Raw genomic sequence first — 21,154 nt, forward strand, 5'->3', positions numbered from 1 at the left:
TTGAAAAGAAATTATTGTTATGTCGAAATGTCCCAAAGGTAGAACAAATTTCTGGTCATTTGTAAAAACCGTACGAAACACCACGTCATCCTCGATTCCAACGCTCGTCTACAATGACACTTCTTCTTTCGCACTCGTGCAGTTGCAAGAGACCTTGAAACACAAATCCGCTGGCCCAGATAGTATCTCTTCAATTGTTCTGAAGAGGTGTTCTTCAACGCTGGCAAAACTACTGAATAAACTTTTCCATCTTTTCTACTCTACAGGTCTCTTTCCGAGCGGATGGAAAATAGCATTTGTCCAGCCTGTAAGTAAGATTATTACCCTTGATATTTCAAAAGCATTTGATAGAGTTTGGCGCCAAGCTCTCTTATCGAAAACGCGTGCTTTTCACCTTTCTAACATTTCAATACAAGTTGTATTGGATGGTTTCAAGTCTAAAATTCATAAAATAAATGCTGGTGTCCCCCAGGCTCCGTTTTTTCTCCGACTCTCTTTCACATATTCATAAACGATCTCTTGTTTGCAACTTCTAATCCATCAAACTGTTTCGCCGACGACTATACCCTCAGCTTCTCATACTCGTTTCTAGATTCACATCCTTGTCCTTTGGATGTGGAACTTAAACGTCAGCGTATGATAAGCTCAATAAATTCTGACCCTGACAGCGTTGCCCAATGGGGAGTCAGAAACCGTGTAGAATTAAATGCTTCGAAAACTCAATGCTGTCTCTTGTCTCTAAAGGGTAACTTGCCCCCGATGGCACTGTCTATGAGTGGCATATGCATCCAGGAATCTAATTAACTGTCAGTACTCGGTATCTGTATCACAGATCACCTTTTATGGAATGATCGTATATTTGATATTGCTAAAATTGCTGCCAGGTGCTTAGGATTTCTCCTACGGTGCAAAAAATGTTTTACGCCTTCTGATCTGGCTGTAATTTACAAAGCCTTCATCCATAGCTTGAGTATAATTCACATATCTGGGCAGGATAGAATACAAAATGTTTAAAAATGATTGGCGATAGAACTATAATCGAAACATTTACATCGCTAGAACACCGTCGAAATGTTTCATGCCTTTCGTTGTTTTATCTATATTTTTACAAACAATGTTCTGTCGAATTAGCCAGTTGCAATCCACCCCTTAAGCGATTTATCCGTAATACTCGCACTTTCAGGAATTTCTCTTGAGCTCAATTTTAAGCGTACTGTCAAGTATACAGATTCTTTCTTAAATCGCACATCGAGAATGTGGAATGCTTAAGCCTTATCTGTTATTCCATCCCATTTTTATGTTCCGAACTTTAAAACCAATGTGCACCGGTAGCACCTCTTAAATCCTATTTTCGTAATGCTCGCACTGTGTTTAAATATAACATATAAAGGGTACTAATAACCCCTTGAGTACCTGTGTTCAGACTACAAAATGTCAAATTTAACAAAGTGATAATTTTAAGGTTTTTTGAAGAATGAGAGGAACGTTGCAAGTTGTAAAATTGTCGCAATTCCTTCTATTCTCCAAGTTCTAGTTTTAAGTTCCGTTGACAGATTCATAAAATTCTGTATCATTACTTACCAATCCTACTCATTCGAGAATATAAAATATTAATTTGAATTTTTATTTATTTCTCTATATATGTGCATACAAATTAACAATTTATATCATTTATTTAAACTATTGCAATTATATGAAGGCCAAGACCCGTGGGTCAGCAACAAATCTATCTACCTTCTATGATTTCCTCCTCTCTTTCCGAAACCATTTTTCTGCAAATTGAAGCATTCAAACATTTATCTACGATTTATTATTTTGTGATTATTCAATTATACCATTTAAACGATCGTCGATCATGGTTGATCTTAGCCACGTTTTGACTCTCCCTGCAACCAAGCTGGTATTGCACGGTAAAGAAAGAGCACTATTAAAAACTCAAAAAATCGAATTCTCGATTTAGTCTTTTCTTCTGACGCTATTAGTACTATTGTTCTAGATCAGGAATTACTAATATTGACAAATATCACCCCCCTTTGGACATTTTTGTTGACTTAAGTAATCACCTTATTAATCGCAGTAATTCTTTTGATTGCTTATATAATTTTAATTTCAGAAGAGCCAATTTCCAACAGTTGTCAGAAGATTTAACCATTTCTGGAATTGCTGATACACTAGGATTTTCTAACATTGACGAAGCAGTTTCAACTTTTTATAGGATCCTTAATTAATGTTTTGGAAAAATGTACCGATAAAGAAATCAAGAAATACAAACTTAAGCCATCCTTGGTACACGAAAGAATTGCGTTTACTGCGTAACAAAAGAAATAAGGCATGGAAAACGTATCTCAAAACTCTGTCTCCAGTCAACTTCTCTTTTTAGGTTGAACTCTTTAACCAATTTAAATCTCTTTCTAATTTTTTATATGCTTGTTATGTTACTGATATGGGCACCTCTTTGAAAGAGAATCCTAAAAAATTTTTTAATTTTGTAAACTCAAAGAAAAAATCAGATGACTTTCCAGTTAACTTCACTTACAAGAACCTTTCGTTAGATAAAACTTTTGATATCTGTAACGTTTTCGCAACGAATTTCCGTGAGTCATTTGTTAATAGCCCTCAAGAAGTTGATGAAGAATATTTTCATAATCTTCACATTTTTTCGCAAACTAGCTGTAGTCACATACCTGTGCTACAGAGTACGGTCCTTGATCTTTTATCTGCGTTGAAAGATGACTGTTCAGCCGATGGTTTTGTGAAAAAAAGATCAACCGTTACTAATCTCCTTACATTCTCAAACATATGTTCAAACGCTTTAGAACAAGGTTATGAAGTTGACTGTGTATACACTGACTTTTCTTAAGCTTTTGACCAACTTAGCCACGGAATTATTTTATTTAAACTTAAGGCTCTTGGTTTTCCACCATTTTTCTTAGCTTGGATTAAGTCATACCTTGAAAACAGATCCTACGAGGTAAAATTTAGAAATTGTCATTCTGAACCTTTTGTTGCTCAATCTGGTGTTCCCCAGGGAAGCCATCTTGGCCCTTTTCTGTTCATCCTGTCTGTTGTCGATGTATCATCATGTTACGCTCAAGGGAACTTCTCATTTTTGCTGACGATATGAAAATTTTCAAAATAATAAAGTCCAACCATGATCGTATTCTTTTACAAGCCGACATTGATAGTTTCACATTTTGGTGTGGGAAAAATAGCCTTTTACTCAACCCTTTAAAATGCCAGACTATAACTTTCACTAAAAAACTAATCAGTAACGTATTTGACTACTGTATATCACAGCAAAAACTCTGTCGTGTCTCCACATTTAAAGATTTAGGTGTACATTTCTGTTCCAACTTAGAGTTTACACATCACATTAATTTTATTGTTAATAAGGCAAGTTCTATGCTTGGCTTTATAAAACGCTGGGCAAAGGAGTTCAATGATCCCTATGTAACTCTTTCTTTGTATAATTGCCATGTTCGTCCTCATCTTGAATATGCTTCGCAGGTATGAACTCCCTTTTACAAAATTCATAGAAAACGTATTGAATCAATTCAACATAATTTCATTCGCTTTGCTCTAAAAGTTCTTCCTTGGGAAGATCCTTATGATCTGCCTCCTAATGAACATCGTATTCTACTTCTTCAAATGCAATCTCTCCATCAAAGGTGTGTTAATAATGACTTAGTATTTTTTCATCAACTCATTAATGGTGAAATTGATGCACCTTATTTGCTTTCTTCTGTACATTTGAACTACCGGGGCGGAACTCATCACCTGCGTACATTTGGTTTTATACATATTGACTTCCATAGAACTAACTATGGGATGAATGAAGCTTTAAGTCGAATGAGCATTTTATATAACTTAAACTGTTCATCGATAGATTTAAATTTAAATAAGGTGGGATTAAAATCATTGTTTAGAACCCGTGCTCCACTATCGTAAACTTTCTCATTTTATTTTTTGTTCTCTAATAGTTAAATGCTAATGTTTTTTTGTATTTTGTGCGTGTGTTAGGCTATATTTGTATTATTTTTTACTAAAAACTAACACATGCACTTATGATGAGCCTCTGATCGTAGTTTGACGCTTGCTATAAGCTTACTACTTTCTGAAATTCTGAAGTGTACAAAAAAAAGAAAAGCAAGTTTTGTTGTCGGAAAGAGATCACCTGCTTTTTTATTTTTTCAAACGCTTTTACCACAACTTCTTTTTAAATTTAGTACCAAAAAGGAAAGCTGAGGAATTAAAACCCAGAAATAAAAACAACACCATAATTTTCTTCTAATGAAAGATCAATTTATTGCTTAAAGTTTTCAAATAATACTTACAAAGGTTACGTGTGTTTATTTTTTGGTTTTAAATATAATTCAAATTTTTGGGAGTAAATTTTAATAAATATTAAGGATAAAATATTTTCAAATAAATTTATTTTTAAAGAAAAATTATTATTATTATTATTTTTCAAAATAATATTCATATATTTACACATTATAATTAATTTTAAAATTATATATTTCTTTTTTTTTTTTGTAAAATATTTGTTATTATTTTTTTGTTGGATAAGGCTACATAACAAGATTTGTTGTTTTTTTTTTAATTTGTTGATTTTCTTTGAAAGGGAACAATCTACTGTACTTAAAATTTTTATATAGAAATACTTTATAATTTTTAACTAATTTTAAATGAATTCTTAGAAATTCCATCACTAAAATATATATATATAGGTAGCTCTGAGTTTTTGTACAGAATTGTTTTTATTTTAAATTTTATAACTTATATGTATTTTTATATATTATATAATTTTTTATTTAATAATAATAATTATACTATAATAATTTTAACATTTTATTACACACCTGAAGATCAAATTTGATTTGATTATGTTTTGCTTTGTTTTTTGTTTTTAAATAGTTTTCTTCTCTTTATTATTAAATTTTTTCTTTCTATAAAGTTTAAATGTAAATTTATTTATGTACATTTTTTAATTTATTTTTTAGTAATCAAATTAATATAATTTGTCTACTTTCTAACACATTTTACAGTCATGGTTTTTAATTTTATTTTTTTATGAATAGTGTTTCTTTTTGTTTTGTTTTTAAATTTTATTCTCTAAAAGTTAAATTGCTTGTTTCATTTTTATTTTTATGTATTATGCTTTACGGGGTATACTTTTAGGTGTTCTCTCATTATAATACTAAATAAATATTTTTGTTAGAATAAAGTTTTTATTGCTTACTTTGTTTTTATTATTTTTTGTTTCTTATATTTTTGTTTTTGTTTTTGCTGAGGGATATAAAAGAATTAGAATGGCAAAGCCATAAAAAGTAGATATCATTTTTGTTTTGACACTGAAAATGCCAGTGGTGGAAAAATTAGGGGAACTTTTCATGCTTTGCAATTTTCCATGCATGCTTACAATTATCCTATTAACAACAACGTGTCTTGTGTGTTCCATATATGTGTTTTGTTTATTTTCATAAAAAGTTGAAATTGGTGAAGAGGGTTAAATGAATAAAGGGAGGTTAAGTTTATTTTCTTATGATTGCATATTTCTAGGATGAAAATAGAAATTTTTATTGGAAGTTTGGAATTTAAAAGTTCTTAACAATTTTTCTAATTTTCTTATTACTCTATATCAACGTTTTATTTTTGTCCTCTATTTTTGTTTTGTTTTGCTATAAATTTAATAATAATAAGAACAACACACACGTATTTTTCAGTGTTAATCTAATTCATATTTGCATATGACATTTTGCCTTATTTTAATTTTTGATTTTAAATTTTCTTTTTTCAATTTATCATCTAATTTAATTTAAATTAAGTGTAAGGTAAAGGAGTAGAAAGGGATAGAGAGAGATAAAGATAGAAAGAGTGAAAAGTTTATTTTTCGTAATTGTTTCTCTTGTTCACCTTTGTGAGGATAAAAAATACGTTCCACAATTTTTTTTTACTGTTTAACATTTATTTCATAGTATTTTGTTAAAACTTAAGGATGTGAAATGTGAATTTTTTAACTTCATTCTTTTCGAATTTAACTTTTTTCCACAATTTTGTAAGTTATGACAAGTGGGAAACAGATTATATGAGTTCCACATATTATCTTCAAAGTGGACTATTAAATTGGCTTGGAGACTTACACTTTATCTACATTCTACAGTTTTTATTTTGAAAACAAATATAAAATCACGTTTTAGAACACAAATGTAAAATTTATCAAAGATTTTTGAAAATGCACAAATATGGAACGTATTAATATATTCACATCGCTACAAGTGGATTAAGGACTTAAAATTTAAACAAAATAAAGGGTAATGAAAAATACTTTAAGAATTTACTAACTTTCTCTAAAGGCACGAAATGGAAATGCGGGTAATATATTTTTAAGCTATAAAGACATTAAAATTAGCTTAGTGTTCATAGGTCTAAAACCAAAATACATATAAATTAAAAAAAAAAGGATAAAAACTGATTAATTATGTGAATACAACCTTCCACTTATACGACGGCCTTTTTTTTGTTCTGAAGCAATAAGTAACCCATTGAAGTTATCGTCGCCATCGTTGATGATCTCTTTTCACATAGCCTTTGGAAATATGAAATTAAAATTTCGAAAAAGAGAGTCTCATGTACATATACCTAAAAGGTACATATATCCACCTACGCGCACGTGGTTATTCCAATTATAATTAACATTTTTAATGTATATGATAAAAAGAATTATAACTGTGTACGGTATGGTTTGGTATATATGCGAGTATATTGATGTTTGTTCGTTCTTCATAAATTTCAATTCATGTTTTCTATTTTATGTTCCAAAATCAACCAACCTCAACCCCGAAACCCAAACCACACATACCTATAAATGCCTTTAACCATAGCTACAGCAAAAGAAAAAAAGACAAAAAGGCCTGCAACTCAAATGCTTTCACGCCTTTTCTTTCGAACAGTTCAACCCCATTTAATGGTACAAGTCTTTACTAACCGTTCATGGATTAACAACGCTTAGGTTTTCCTTCTTTTTTTTATTTGCGTGTACCCCCTATTTTACCCTTCTATAGCCTCTAGATATTTTTTCAGCTTTTTTATGGAAAATAAAATAAGACTATTGACCAGGGAAGGAGTAGTAAGGACAAAATTATAAAATTTCTTTAGGGCCCTTAAGTTACAATTCGAATATTTTTGGGATTTCTTAGGGTTTTAAAGCGCACCATGTTATGTCTTCGAAAAAGAAGGAACCCTCTAAACTGTACCACCTTAAGATCGTCTTCATCGTCAATAATCTGATAGGTCTGTATAAGTATGGATCCAGACCAGTTGATCAAATATTCGCATTACGGCAGATCCTCGAAAAACTCAAGAACATTAAATTGACACCCACCACCAATTCATCGATTTCAAGGCCGCATATTACAGCATCTACAGGGACAATCTGTATAGAGCCATGCATAGTTGTGGCATCCCTTCTAAAATAGTCTGTTTTTTGACAGATGAAGATGGAGAATTTGCAGTGCTCCATGCGATTTCTTTAACGTTGTCCTTAAAATTATAGTGCAGAGCTCCAACCTCAACACTACAAGCACTATGTTTCATAAGTCTGTCCAATATCTGGGCTATGTTGATGATATCGAAATGATCAGAAAAACTGAGCATGATTCCATGGGTCTTTCCTGAGAATTGAGGCAAAGCAGCAAAAATGGGTTTAAACGTTAAATGGTAAAACAAAGTACATGCTGTCATCAAGAAAAGGCTTACAACTCTGAAACCTCGGTCAAAACGTCACCATCGACACAAGTAACTTTGAGGTTGTTAAAGACTTTGTCCGCTTTGAACGCAGAAAAACAACACTAGCGCTGAAATCCAACTCAAAATTACTCTTCCTTGCCGCTGTTTTTATGGTTAGTGCATTGGACTGTTATGCCAGAGGCATTGGGTTCAATCCCTGCCTAGGCCTTCTCAAGCTTTATTTTTAACCAGTGTGTCTTTGAGTTAAGAAAGCAATATATTTGACAGTACGTCCGAAACTGAGCTCATGGGTAAACTGATAAGCATTCTTAGAAGTACGAGTATTACGGCTGAATTGTTTGAGGGGGAGAGTGCAACTGGCTAATTCGACAGAGCACTGTTTATACAAATATCGGTAGAACAAAGAAAGACATGAAACATTGCGGCGGTGTTCGAGTGACCTTATTGTTTCCACATCACAGCATAGAAGAGGAATACCGCTGATCAGGTGGCGCGAACAGGTTGAAAGTGGCCTCACCAAATTTAGCTTCCGTAACTGGTGACATCTAGCTAGGGACCGAGCTAGATGGAGAATTTTGTGGAGTTTGGCCCTAGTTCACACAGAACTGAAATGTCACCTTAAGTCCAGGTAAATGTCATCTTTATACGCAAAATCAACAAAATGAAAATTGTTTTAGTTTCGAAAAAGATATTCGATGTGTGATCTTTGAATTTTCGAATTTTCGAAGATGCAGAGTATATATTTTAAGATTTTCGAACTAATTTGCATTATTTAAAAAAAATTAAAACAATGTCTCATAAAATTACAACTATCGCCCTTACACCTCTGCCTCTGTGTATTCTTACTACTTAATCCGTCCCTATTATTTATGTTGAGGGTTGAACATGAGTAGGGTGGATTTAATTTGAGCAGTGCAAAAAGCAACGAAAACAAAAAATTGGCATATTCAATTGGGGGGTTGATGTTCTTTTTTGCGCTTTCATGATAAATATTAGCTTTGTTCATTGCAATTTTTGTTCTACAAAAAGTAAAAATAAGAAAAATGTGAAAACATACCTACATCCGTAAAAAAAAATAAAAATATGAAAATCCCATGAACACACAAACAATTTTTTAAAGGTCTTGGGAAGATTTAAATTTGTTTTAGTTTTCTTTTTTTTGGCACTTAAGTATCACCAAGGAGAGTAAGAGATATTTATCTTATATCTTATACAATAAAAATGAAAATAAATTAAAATCATAAAGATTGGTTTAAGTTCTTTAAGTTTTTTTTTTAGAATATTTAAGAGATTTGTTTGAAGGGAAAGGATTAGTTGTGAAAAAGCAAAATTTTGTATTAACACATTTGATCTATTTTAAAATTTATCTTGGTATAACATCTCTGGTCCTATTTCAATTTTTATACTTTTATTTATTTCAGTTTTTTGACAACACTCGATAAAAACAAATTTCTCAATTTCTTTTGTAACTTTTGATAAAGGATATTATCTTTTTATGTTTTAATATTTTATGGTAATTGTTTTGTCACTTTATTTGGTTTTTATTTTATTTTTTTCATGAATTCACAACCATGTTTTATAGATTTGTTTATAATTATTTTGAATTATTTTGCATTTTTAAAAATTTTAAAAACATTTTCGGTTTTTTTTTTGTTGTCTTGAGCATTTTTCTTTTCATGTTTTTTTTTTTTTTTAGATTGAACTTAAAATTATACAATGTGAACCTGCTTAAAAATCTAAATTTTTAAATTTTATTGCTGTTGCATATCACCGCCATTTCCAAGACCAGCTTTTGATTCTGGCGGAACCTGAATATATGAAGAAAATAAAAGAGAAAAAAGAAAGAAATTTTATTGAAATTATTAATTAGAAAATAGATTTAAGAAAAATTAAAATTTACAATATGTATAAATATTAACAAATTAAAATTAAATTAAAATTTAAAGCACGTTTTTTGTCTGCATACTGTATACGAGTATAAATGGATAAAATATTTAAAGCTTTATTAAAAGCAATAAACGCTTAAAATTAACACAATACGAGAATTACAAATATACAATTTATTATTATTATATTTTATATAATTAAAGTTTTTTTTATATTTCAATGTAAATAGACTTTACGGTAGACAATATTACAGGTTGACGTTCGCTGCTTTCATGTCAATAGTCTCGAGGGTAGGTCGAGTAGAACTGAACTCTGATCCTTTATTTTTTATCCAAGATTGTTTTCGTAGACGTTAATGTCAATTTAAATGTAAAATGATCATTAGATTATTGTAATTTTGTATGCCGATACTTTTAACTATTAATATTTTAATTTATATTAAATTTTACGTTGTTTTCCAAGGATAATTTAGATTAATTTATTTTTGGTCTAGATTTGTCAAAACACAAATTTCCCCTTTTTTGGCATTCTATGGAAAAAATTAATTTATCCAAGAAAAAACCCTTTACTATATGATTGACTACAGTACTATATGATTGACTGCAGTAAATTTAGTTCGCATTTGATATCTGCATTATTATTCGGCTCTGCTCTTAACTTAACACTAAATAATTGTGTTTTGAGCTCTGATCGTTCAGAGCTTCAAATTCGTGTTTCTTTTTTAGTTCTGAACATGAACACATGAATAATATAACAGAGTAAACTGAGTAAAATGCTGAACACAAACAATTTGATATTTGATAGACGGGAAATCAAAAAAAAAATCATCTTCAAAACAATAAAAATGGCGGAAGCGGAAGCGGCTGGATGATAAGATAATTTAGAAAAAACTAATTGCATATATCATTTTTATGAATCAAATTTATTTCAGGAGTCAAATGGATCAACGCTATGACTGTTTTTTACTTAATTCGATTAAAGAAAATTTTGAACGCGTTCAAACAAAAGTCAAGCAACAAATATATCAAAAAATTGCCCAAAAATTAACGGAGAATTCGATGTTAAGATAGCCTGAAGTGCTATTACAAAAAAATAAATAAATTAATTAATGAATTAATTTCCACAGTATTTTCTTCATCATCAAAAAACAAACTAAATGCTTCCCTTAAAATATTTGATTTATCCATTTTTGTTGAACAATAAACAAGTCTTAGTTTTCTTGATTAACAAATATTTACGTTTAACAGTCTGACTTTTCAAATCATGACAGTTTAGTGCTCAAGTTGTTTTATAATTAAATCAGAGATCTCTGAACATACTCTGCTCAGAACACTACTCTGTTCGCTCTGTCTCTGCTCAGTGCTCAGCTCTGAACTAAAAAAGAAAAACGCTGATTGTTAAGTTTTTTTCTACTCAAGTTTGATATAAGCAATGAAAATATTGAATCAGGAATGTCTTTAAAAAGCTCAGTTTTTGAAAACAATTGGAGTTAGTTACTAACTATTCTACCCATTAAGTTTTGAAACCAAATTCTGGCTAATATGTGTGCATGTACTTTTTATATTGTGATCTTCATAATTGTATGAATTTGGATTTTACTCTGTGTTTTTATGAAGTTCTGTGAGGACAGAGAATCACAGGAATTTAGGGTTTTCTGACTTTATTATATTTAAATTTATCAGTTTCCTCCTACAACGTTGGCAAGAAATGTATTTCTCAAAAACATTTTTTTCATAAGTTCGGGAACTGATTGTTCATTTTGACAGTTCCTAAACAACTTGCACACAGAATCTAAAAACAGTGAACTTTTGAAAGTGTAAAATACAAGAGAGAGAACTTATGCTCTGAGCATGTTTTTAGTTATTAATAATTTAAAAGAATTTAGTATTTAATCAGAATGATTTAAGGTATTCTTTTGAATGTCCCCCTTTTAAATAACTTTATTCATCATAAGACTATTTCCCTTGCTTTGAATACTACAATTATTGTGCTTCTGTTTATCTCAAAATTTGTAACCATTTAATTTTGCTAAGGCAGGTTTTATAGCAATAAATAAATTTAATAATCCTGTTAACTGGCAGGTTTTATGGGAAGACAAGTCTAGACGATACGTTTGCAAGTTTGAAGTGTATTGTTAACGCTTTGTTCTTACATTAAGTAGAAAAAATCGGTGTAACACAAGAATTCAAAATAAGGCTTTTAAGCTTTTTAAAGTAACACGATTTCAGAAAATCGTGCAATATTTTCTCAGATGAGGAAAGAATTTGACTTTCTCAACAAATTTTTATACAGAAAATATATTATCAATACCAAAATCAATATAAGAAACAGTTCAAAATCTATCTGGATATTTGTTATTTCTAAGAGAAAGTTTTTAACTTTTCCTTAATTTATGGACTACGAGGATTTAAAATCCAATGATATTCTGTCGTCCTTATGTGATTTTTTTGCCCGGTTCTTTCAAACTTCATACAATCGTGACATTTTAAAAAATGTTGATGGTTGATATTTCTCTTTTAATAGATTTCAATAAAAGAAGTTTTTTTCTTATACACGTTATAATGATTTGACCCGTATTTTTAATAAATCCTTAAAAACTGGGAGTTTTCCTAAAGTCAATGGAAAATATTTTATGTAGATCTAATTTATAAGTGGCCTTAAGCACCTAGTGAAGAAAACGTTCAATTATACCCAAACTTTTTGAAAAAAATAACGCAAACGCTTTATTTGGCTGTTTTAGTATTGACTACCTTAAGAACAACATGGTTTTGTTAAAGATATACGGTAAACAGATTGACGTCCAATATACTGAATTTTATAAGACTTTCGATAGTTTACATCATGTTCTTCTCCTACGAAAGCTAAAGATTTTTGAAGTGGATCATTCTTTTTTAAAATGGCAATGGTCATATTTGACGGTCAGGAAGCAAGCTGTTAAGATAGGTAAATGTGTTTCAGATCTTATAGTTATTTGGGGGGTTTTTCACATGGCAGTTATTTGGGCTCATTTATTTTTATAATCTTTACCAGTGATTTCACTTCTATTTTTAAATATTGGAAGTGTTGATGTATGCTAATGATGTTAAATTCTTTACAGCAACATAATAAGAAAATTATTGTCTTATTTGGTTCGAGAATCATCATCTTGAGCTGAATTACTTGAAATGTAAAATTTTGTAGGTATCTAGATCTTCATCAATGAAGTTGGGTTTCTTAGGGTAAATGAAATAAATTATTTTGGCGTGGTTTTAGACTCAAAACTAAGTTTTAGATATAATTGATTGTGTTGTTTTTTTAAAGTTATTTCCTATTAGTTTTTTTTTTTAACTGAACTCAAAAGATTTTAATGATACCTATACTTTGAAGTCCTTATTTTTGTCTGTAGTTTTATCGGTTTTAGAATATTATTGTTTATAATATTCTGAGGATTAAAAGACTTTTAAAAAGATTTCCTATTTATTTCCATTAAGCACATTTAATTGGGTTCATGCTTGACAGATTATAAATCAAGGTGTTCACTTATTGACTTAAAAACGCTTAAATATCAAAGGACAGTTCGTTTGTTAAGAATATTTGTGATACTGATAATCAATTAACCTTTAGTGAACTGCTTTCACTAATTTACATATGTTTCCTCACGGATTTTAATCGTATCCGAAATGAGTGCTTCCGTTCTTGGAACCAATTATGGTCTAAATGCACCAATAACAGGACAATAATGAAATTTATCATAGCATGAATAGAGACTGTTTGAATTGTTTTTAATATTTCAAATATGTAATTATATATTTTAATTTTTTTAAATTTTAAACCAGCTGTTGTAAAAATGTACCCGACGCTTTATAGTTAGTGGTGCGTAGGACTGTCATTTCAGAGGTCAGGGGTTTTATTTTCACGGGTACTACCTTTTGCGAGCAATGGATAAATCCTTTTAAATTAATTCTTGTGCTTCCTCAAACAAGCCGTTCGGATTATTTTTAAAACTTAAATAGATGAGATTATTCATAGTTAGAAGTTTTTGTCTAAAGTTGTTATTTACTTAGTTTTCAAGACACAAGTAAAACATGCAATCATTTAAAGTTTAGATATTACATGTTCTAGAGGTCGGCTCTATTACCACATATTTTATATATTTTTCTGTCAGAAGTTTCACTTATTAAATTGAAATTGCAGCAGTAGTAGCATAACTTCAAAATTTTACATGACTATAAAATTATACCACTTATGATTTTATGATCACGCAATTATGTGAAACACTGGATAAGTTTATCATTTGGCAAAATTTTCATGAGAAATGATTTACACAATTTGCTTAAAATTCTCATAGGTTTTGATGGAACCGAGAATTTTAAATGTCGCTAATTTTAGGCTCTTATCATAGCATTTGTACCCTGTTCTTTTTGGATATTAACGGTTAAATAAAATTAAAATAAAAAAGTGGCTTTTTTTAAAAATATACTTGTTTGGTATTACGCTACAATACATAATATAAAATTTATTTCAAGCCTCATGCGTTTTTGGTTCGTGCGACATTTAGCGTTAACCAAAATAATCACTTTTGTTTAAACTGCTATGGTAAACAAAACACCCAAGCAATTTTCTTGAGAGCCCTTTGTGCATCTTTCTGCATTATTATCGATATAACAAAATTTATTTGAAGTCAATATCTCTACTGGTTCTTGAGCTATGAACACAGACATTTTTCTAAAAATCTTTAATTTCGACTCTAGGGACTTTGAAACTTCGAGAAATGTACAAATTTTCAATTTGACAAATTAAACCTATTACAATAATTTCCTATGGGAAGTTAACAAACTTAGTTCTAATAGAGTTAATCATAAAGAACGATTGGATACATTTTTTGTACTGCGTGCTTTTAACATTTTAAAATTGTGTACTAGCTTAAAGAAAGCGTAATACTTTGAGGTTTTACAAACACTATTCAATGATTCAATTAAACATCGTTTAAACAAATGAACAAATACTTTTGTGTACATTTATTATTTAACACAATTTTTACTTCTACCCCTTTCTTTCGAAAAATCTTCATACGTTGTTAAATTTCACCAGTTTTAGAAATATCTAAAAGAAAAGCTGAACATTTTGACAATAAGTTTTGTTTTCGTAAAAAATACATCGTCTAAACAAAACAGTGCTACAAAAATTATCTTCAAAATGTAGTTTTCAAAGCTATTAAAGCATTTAATTTTCAGTTAGCTTAAAACTTCATAAAGAGTTAAATAAATAGTTCTTAGGTATTTAGAATCAATTAGAAAGCACACAGACTCCACCATCCCCCAACTGTAATTCGACAGAAACTTTCAGATTTCTATACCTCCCAGATCTTTCTGGGAGGATAGAGCATTCCTGGAATACGCGTCAATCCATTTTTATACAATGGTTCAAAAACAAAAGAAGGGTTTGTTCTCTGAACGACTGAACATAGTAGCGTGTTTCAGGCCGAACCATTGGCGATAAAATAAGTCTTGTTCTGGCTAAAAGAAAACGTAATATCAGCATCTCATATGCTTATTTTCTCAGATAGTCAGGCCGCTATAAAATCTCTGGATTTTGTCTCTACAAACTCTATAACAGTCCATAACTTTCGATCATCTCTAATGGAGATGGCACAGCAGTTTAATATTCACCTTTCCTAGGTGCCTGGCCATAGAGACATTCCAAGTAACTGTAAGGCAGATGAACTCGCCAGGAACGGTACATTGCAGCCCATCCTACAACGTTTAGCACACACTGGCATACTAATCGCTACTTGTAAATTGTTGCTGATGCAAGACACTATCAATAAGGCAAACACCAGGTGGAACAATATCACCACGTGGCATGTCAAGAAAACATCTGTCCAACAATAGATTTAAAGCGTTCAAGGTGCTTGCTATCTCTAAGCATATCGCATATAAAATCAATATAAGAGTGTCATAACCGGACACTGTCTAAAAAGAAAGCACGCCAAATGACTAGGCGTATTATCAAATGACTTTTGCATAAGCTGTATAGACGAGGAAAAGGAAGAGGAGGAAACAGTTCTTTATCTTCTCTGTACATACCTCTAGCTTAAAAAAGCAAGAATTACCTAGGAGAATTCTTCTTTAACGATCTAAACGATCTAAATCATAACAGCATAATCAGCCTTTCACGTTTCGTAAGGGGCTCAAACTGGTTCCATTGAGCTAACGAGGAAGCCTCAAGATTCATGTTGTATCACAATAAGCCATTAAACTGGCCTAATTGTGTCCGTTTCCATCATGGATAGCCACTTTAGACTAACCTAACCTAACCGAACTTAAATGAAGACAACTATCTAATGAAAACTTGAAAAAACTGAGTAAGATACTATTAAATGATTTAAACTGCATGTCGAAGACAAATGTTTGTATTTAGCAAAATTATCATACAAATATTTTGTTAAGGAATATGTTTTGCTTTAACTTAGCCTCAAAAATTTAGAAATTCCAATCCAGAACAACTTAATCCTTAGGGAGTACTTATTTACTCAAAAGTATGATAGGTATTCATATTCTAAATAACAAACTGTATATATATACAAAGGATGAAGGATTTCCATTCACTTTTTTGCCTTAATACTGAGCTGAGCTGTGAATTTCTTTTTCAAGAGAAAATTGAATTTTCCCAAAAATCATGCAAGTTTACAGGAAATGTTTAATAGAAATTCAAAGCAAATCAGCAGGCCTGAGGGTTATATCTTTTCAAAAAGTTGTTCTGATATCTATATTATATATAGCCAAACCCTAAAAATATGCACTGCCACATGCAGCGGTTTAAAATATGTAAAAAGATTGATGGGTCACTTGGGCGTATACTTATTTTTTCTCAATTTAAAAAACTGTTTTTTTGAACCGATTCTGAATTCGAAAAACGTCTGTTAATGATTAATTTTTTCTTAATTGCGAAGTTCTAAAAATACATTTTAATCTTAATCATTGTTTCTTGCACTTCATCATAATTTATTATATATGTAATTTTGTATTTCACTTAGCAAAAGGACCTAATGCATATTTAATTTCTTAAATATTTTTTCTTGTTTTTTATTTCAGAAACAACTTACAGGAACTTACAAATATTGCGTAGGTATGTATGTATGTCCATTAAATAAATCAAATTTCACTGTAAAAATAGAAACCAAAGAATCTTGCCTCAATTATTTAAGGTAATTTATTTTCCTTAATGGTCAATTCAAGCCACAAAGAATACAGTAACGCAGTTGGTATAGGTTTAATTCACCTTTCTCCAACAACCATACAAAAAACAACAAAATTTAGTAAAATCATTCATCATTTCTGAAAGTAATGACCTAAACAATACCCTCTCTGGATTACGTGTTACAAACGAAAGTCCAAAATTTTACCATCAAGGACCTTTTGGTTTGGATTCTATACTTCAATCAATCACTTTCGATATATTCGATTCACACACATCCTTGTCGGTATATGGATACTTAGAAGTAGAAATATTGATCAATCTTTTAATTTGTCCATAAAATCGATGTATACATCATCTTAATCGCTTCAATTTGTGTGTGATGTAAGAATTAGTCAATCTCACTCTAGATCTAAACCAATAAAAAGCATTTATTTTATTTCGTTCCACTAAATAAGACAAAAACATAGAACCAAAATAAAAACAGAAAATTGGTAACACAACATATTATGCGTACAAAATGACAAAATTCCATTAGCCAAGTAAATATTGGACACAAAAAAAAAAAAAACCGAACCAAATCAAGGACAATCGAAAGGAAAACAAAACGAAGACACCTACATTCCACAAAATAATACAGAAGAACAGAAAAACCAAAACAGAAACAAAAAACAAAAGACTTCGGGCATAAAATGACGGTTTTAGCCATCGAATATTACAAAAAAGAAAACAATACAGACGAACGCTCAAACAAAAAGGACTCGCAAGTCACACAACCACAACACCAATACCAAAAATAGAACTAACATCAGACAGCAAGCCTGGTTTTTAATGCTTAAGTACCTAAATAATATAATTAGGGAGGATTGGTGTGTAGAGTGGAGATAGTATGATAGTTTATGTGGGTTGTAGTTAGCTTCGCTCTTGTTGTTGTTGGTACTTGGGCACTTTGCGAAAAAGTCCTTCTTGTCGTTGTCTATCGTCCTGGATGATGTATCGTCACTTCCATAATATTTACTCTTCACTTTACTTCATCACCAACGCCACCACCACCACCATCACAGCGCATCGTACCAACACTTTCAATCAAATCCTTTATTTTTGTTTGGCTTTGTATGGATATATAGTAATGTATTTTGTATGTGTAGAGGTATTATAGTAGTGTTTTCTTTTTACAGGATTCACTTGGCTGCATAGAATCTATGAAAGTCCAGAAAATCTCCTGACACCCCATCATCGGTCACATTCTGGTAGCTCTGATGGATGGACGACCATAAAAACATAGGTAGGTGGTACATATAAGATACAGGGGGAAAGGGAAATTCATATGTGTGTGATGAAAATATATGTAAATAAGAAAAATGTCAAAGAGGACACCTAGCTGTTAAGAATTTAACAAAAAAAAAAAGAAACTCCAAAAAATTTCAATCAAGGACATTTTTTGTATTAGCTTACCAGTTTTTTGAAGCAATCCTCGAAAAAACTTGTCATCGATCTATACAGATGTCTTTTAACACCCGATAAATTATGACCCTCGTCAGGATAGATTTGTTGTTTGTATAGAACTCCTTTGGCGGTGAGTGCTCTGGCTAGGACCATCGATTGTTGGTAGTGAACATTGTCGTCAGCTGTGCCATGGATAAGCAAAAATTGCCGTTCTCTTAAGTTGTCAACATATTTTGTTAAATCGGATTCTTCGTAGCCTTTGTAGTTGTCGGTGACATTGGGGAAGCTTAGGTAGCGTTCCGCGTATGTGGAATCTATAAATTATTTCAAATATTTAGTCGTTAAATCATTTTGTGCGTGCAATGAAAATAAATTGGAAATTCTTCAGTATTTTGTTTTAATGTGTTAACTTAAGGACTAAAGGATAAAAGTAGTTTTAAGGCATTATCTCAAAGTTTTGAAAATATATTTGAGTCGAAAATCAATCAATTTTACCAACTTTTAGAAATGCTTTTTTTGTGTTTTTATTTTTTGTTAAGAAACTTTCAATTCGATTTTTCAAAAAAATATATGAAATGCTCAAAATAATATTTCTTATAAGAAAACTTAGATTTAATCCAAAATCTCAAAGTTTTGAAAAGATATTTAATTCGAAAATCAATTTTTGAAAAAAAAACTGTTAGTTCGATTTTTCTCAAAACATTACTTAAGTTTGACAACAATATTAAAAAAAAGTTTTTAAAAATTTTTTGAGTCGAAAATCAATTTTTACTAACTTCTATTATTTTTTTGTTGAGGTTTTTATTTTTTGTAAGAAAAACTATCAATTCGATTTTTCTCAAAATTGTACTAGATTTAAAAAGCGTTATTTTTCGTTGCACAAAATTGTTCTGGAGATAAAATCATTTTTATCCGTAAAATTTTCGAGTTCACACATTTTTTTCGGTTTTTTGATTTGTAAAAAACCTATATTGGATTTTCTTTTCAAAAAAATACGTGTTTGATATCACGTTACAATATATTATATAAAATTCAATTCAAGTCTGTAGTGTTTTTAGTTCGTGAGATATTTAAGATTAACCAAAACATTTACCTTTTTTAAACTGCTTTGGTAAAAAAAAACACCCACGAAATTTACTTGAGAGCTCTTTCTGCATCTTTCTGCATTATTATCTGTAAAACCAGATTTATTTGAAGTCGATATCTCTACTGGTTTTTGAGCTATGGACACCGAAAAAACCTCACGAATGTACGGACGTACGAACGTACATACACTACACACGCACGCACAGACATCTTTCTAAAAATCTTTTATTTTGACTCTAGGGACCTTGAAACGTCGAGAAATGTCAAAATTTTCAGTTTGACAAATCGAAACCATAACAATAACTTCTTAGGTGAAGTTAAAAATCCACAGGAACGAATCGTTTTGAGTTTACCACAATTTTTATTGACGCTTTTGGCAGAAATTCACAAGTTGACTGCATATTTACGGACTTAATGTGAAAAATTAATTCAAGATTGTGTTTAAATTTCATCATACTTTAGTAGTAGCTATAGTGTTGCTCTCAAAAGTAATCGTTTTATTAAATTTTTTGTCAAATCTGTTGTTCCACAAGGCAGCCTTCATGGTCCGCTGTTATTTATTCTATTCTGTTTATAATGAGTTTCATTTCAATTTAAATGATTCAATTGCATTAATATACTCTGATATCGTATATTTCTAACAATAACATTCTTAACTGAGTGTGCACTACAGCAAAACGACCTTTTTTTACACTTATATATATATGTAGTAGTTGGACTGTATTATTGTTTAACTTAGAGTGTCCGCATGAGACCAGTAAGTTAGTTGTAAACGGTGATTTTTTCAGAGCTTGAGAACTTTAAAAAAAAAACGCATAAAATTTGCAAAATCTCATCGATTCTTTATTTAAACGTTAGATTGGTCCATGACATTTACTTTTTGAAGATAATTTCATTTAAATGTTGACCGCGGCTGCGTCTTAGGTGGTCCATTCGGAAAGTCCAATTTTGGGTAACTTTTTCGAGCATTTCGGCCGGAATAGTCCGAATTTCTTCGGAAATGTTGTCTTCCAAAGCTGGAATAGTTGCTGGCTTATTTGTGTAGACTTTAGACTTGACGTAGCCCCACAAAAAATAGTCTAAAGGCGTCAAATCGCATGATCTTGGTAGCCAACTTTCCGGTCCATTCCTTGAGATGAATTGTTCTCCGAAGTTTTCCCTCAAAATGGCCATAGAATCGCGAGCTGTGTGGCATGTAGCGCCATCTTGTTGAAACCACATGTCAACCAAGTTCAGTTCTTTCATTTTTGGCAACAAAAAGTTTGTTAGCATTGAACGATAGCGATCGCCTTTCACCGTAACGTTGCGTCCAACAGCATCTTTGAAAAAATACGGTCCAATGATTCCACCAGCGTACAAACCACACCAAACAGTGCATTTTTCGGGATGCATGGGCAGTTCTTGAACGGCTTCTGGTTGCTCTTCACTCCAAATGCGGCAATTTTGCTTATTTACGTAGCCATTCAACCAGAAATGAGCCTCATCGCTGAACAAAATTTGTCGATAAAAAAGCGGATTTTCTGCCAACTTTTCTGGACACATTCACTGAAAATTCGACGTTGTGGCAGATCGTTCGGCTTCAGTTCTTGCACGAGCTGTATTTTATACGGTTTTACACCAAGATCTTTGATCTGAAATCCCGCGTGATCTGTCAAATACTAATGCATGAAAATCCTAACCTCAAAAAAATCACCCTTTAGTTTATGGTTAATTAGGCTAGTTTTATGAATTTTTGTCTAGCTTTAAGATAGGTTTAGATTGAAGTAATAAAAATGAATTTGGAAAAAAAAGTGCGTTGGACTGTCATGCA

The 21,154-nt window shown here is 31.0% G+C and overlaps 1 protein-coding gene and 1 long non-coding RNA gene across 4 annotated transcripts in view; one reads left to right on the plus strand and one right to left on the minus strand.

The window, feature by feature from the left end:
* Window positions 1-4,899: 4,899 nt before the first annotated feature.
* The window catches only part of LOC129939096 (inactive dipeptidyl peptidase 10), a 284,572-nt gene continuing 268,317 nt past the window's right edge, over window positions 4,900-21,154 (minus strand). For 2 of the 3 annotated variants that reach the window (XR_008780508.1, XR_008780507.1), the window contains 3 exons: window positions 18,268-18,572; window positions 17,656-18,068; window positions 4,900-9,557 (listed from right to left, as the gene is read on the minus strand). Coding sequence is in view for 1 of the 3 variants with exons in the window: in XM_056046969.1 (XP_055902944.1) it covers window positions 9,501-9,557; window positions 18,268-18,572 (362 nt within the window). In the remaining 2 variants the exon portion in view is untranslated. The remainder of the gene's footprint in view (window positions 9,558-17,655; window positions 18,069-18,267; window positions 18,573-21,154) is intronic. The other variant, XM_056046969.1, reaches the window with a different exon arrangement.
* The window catches only part of LOC129939103 (uncharacterized), a 53,063-nt gene continuing 48,625 nt past the window's right edge, over window positions 16,717-21,154 (plus strand). Inside the window, exons 1-2 of the long non-coding RNA XR_008780509.1 lie at window positions 16,717-16,743; window positions 17,991-18,097. This is a non-coding gene — a long non-coding RNA (uncharacterized LOC129939103). The remainder of the gene's footprint in view (window positions 16,744-17,990; window positions 18,098-21,154) is intronic.

Source organism: Eupeodes corollae, chromosome 1 (genome assembly GCF_945859685.1).
Source record: "Eupeodes corollae chromosome 1, idEupCoro1.1, whole genome shotgun sequence".
Classification (NCBI taxonomy): domain Eukaryota; kingdom Metazoa; phylum Arthropoda; class Insecta; order Diptera; family Syrphidae; genus Eupeodes; species Eupeodes corollae.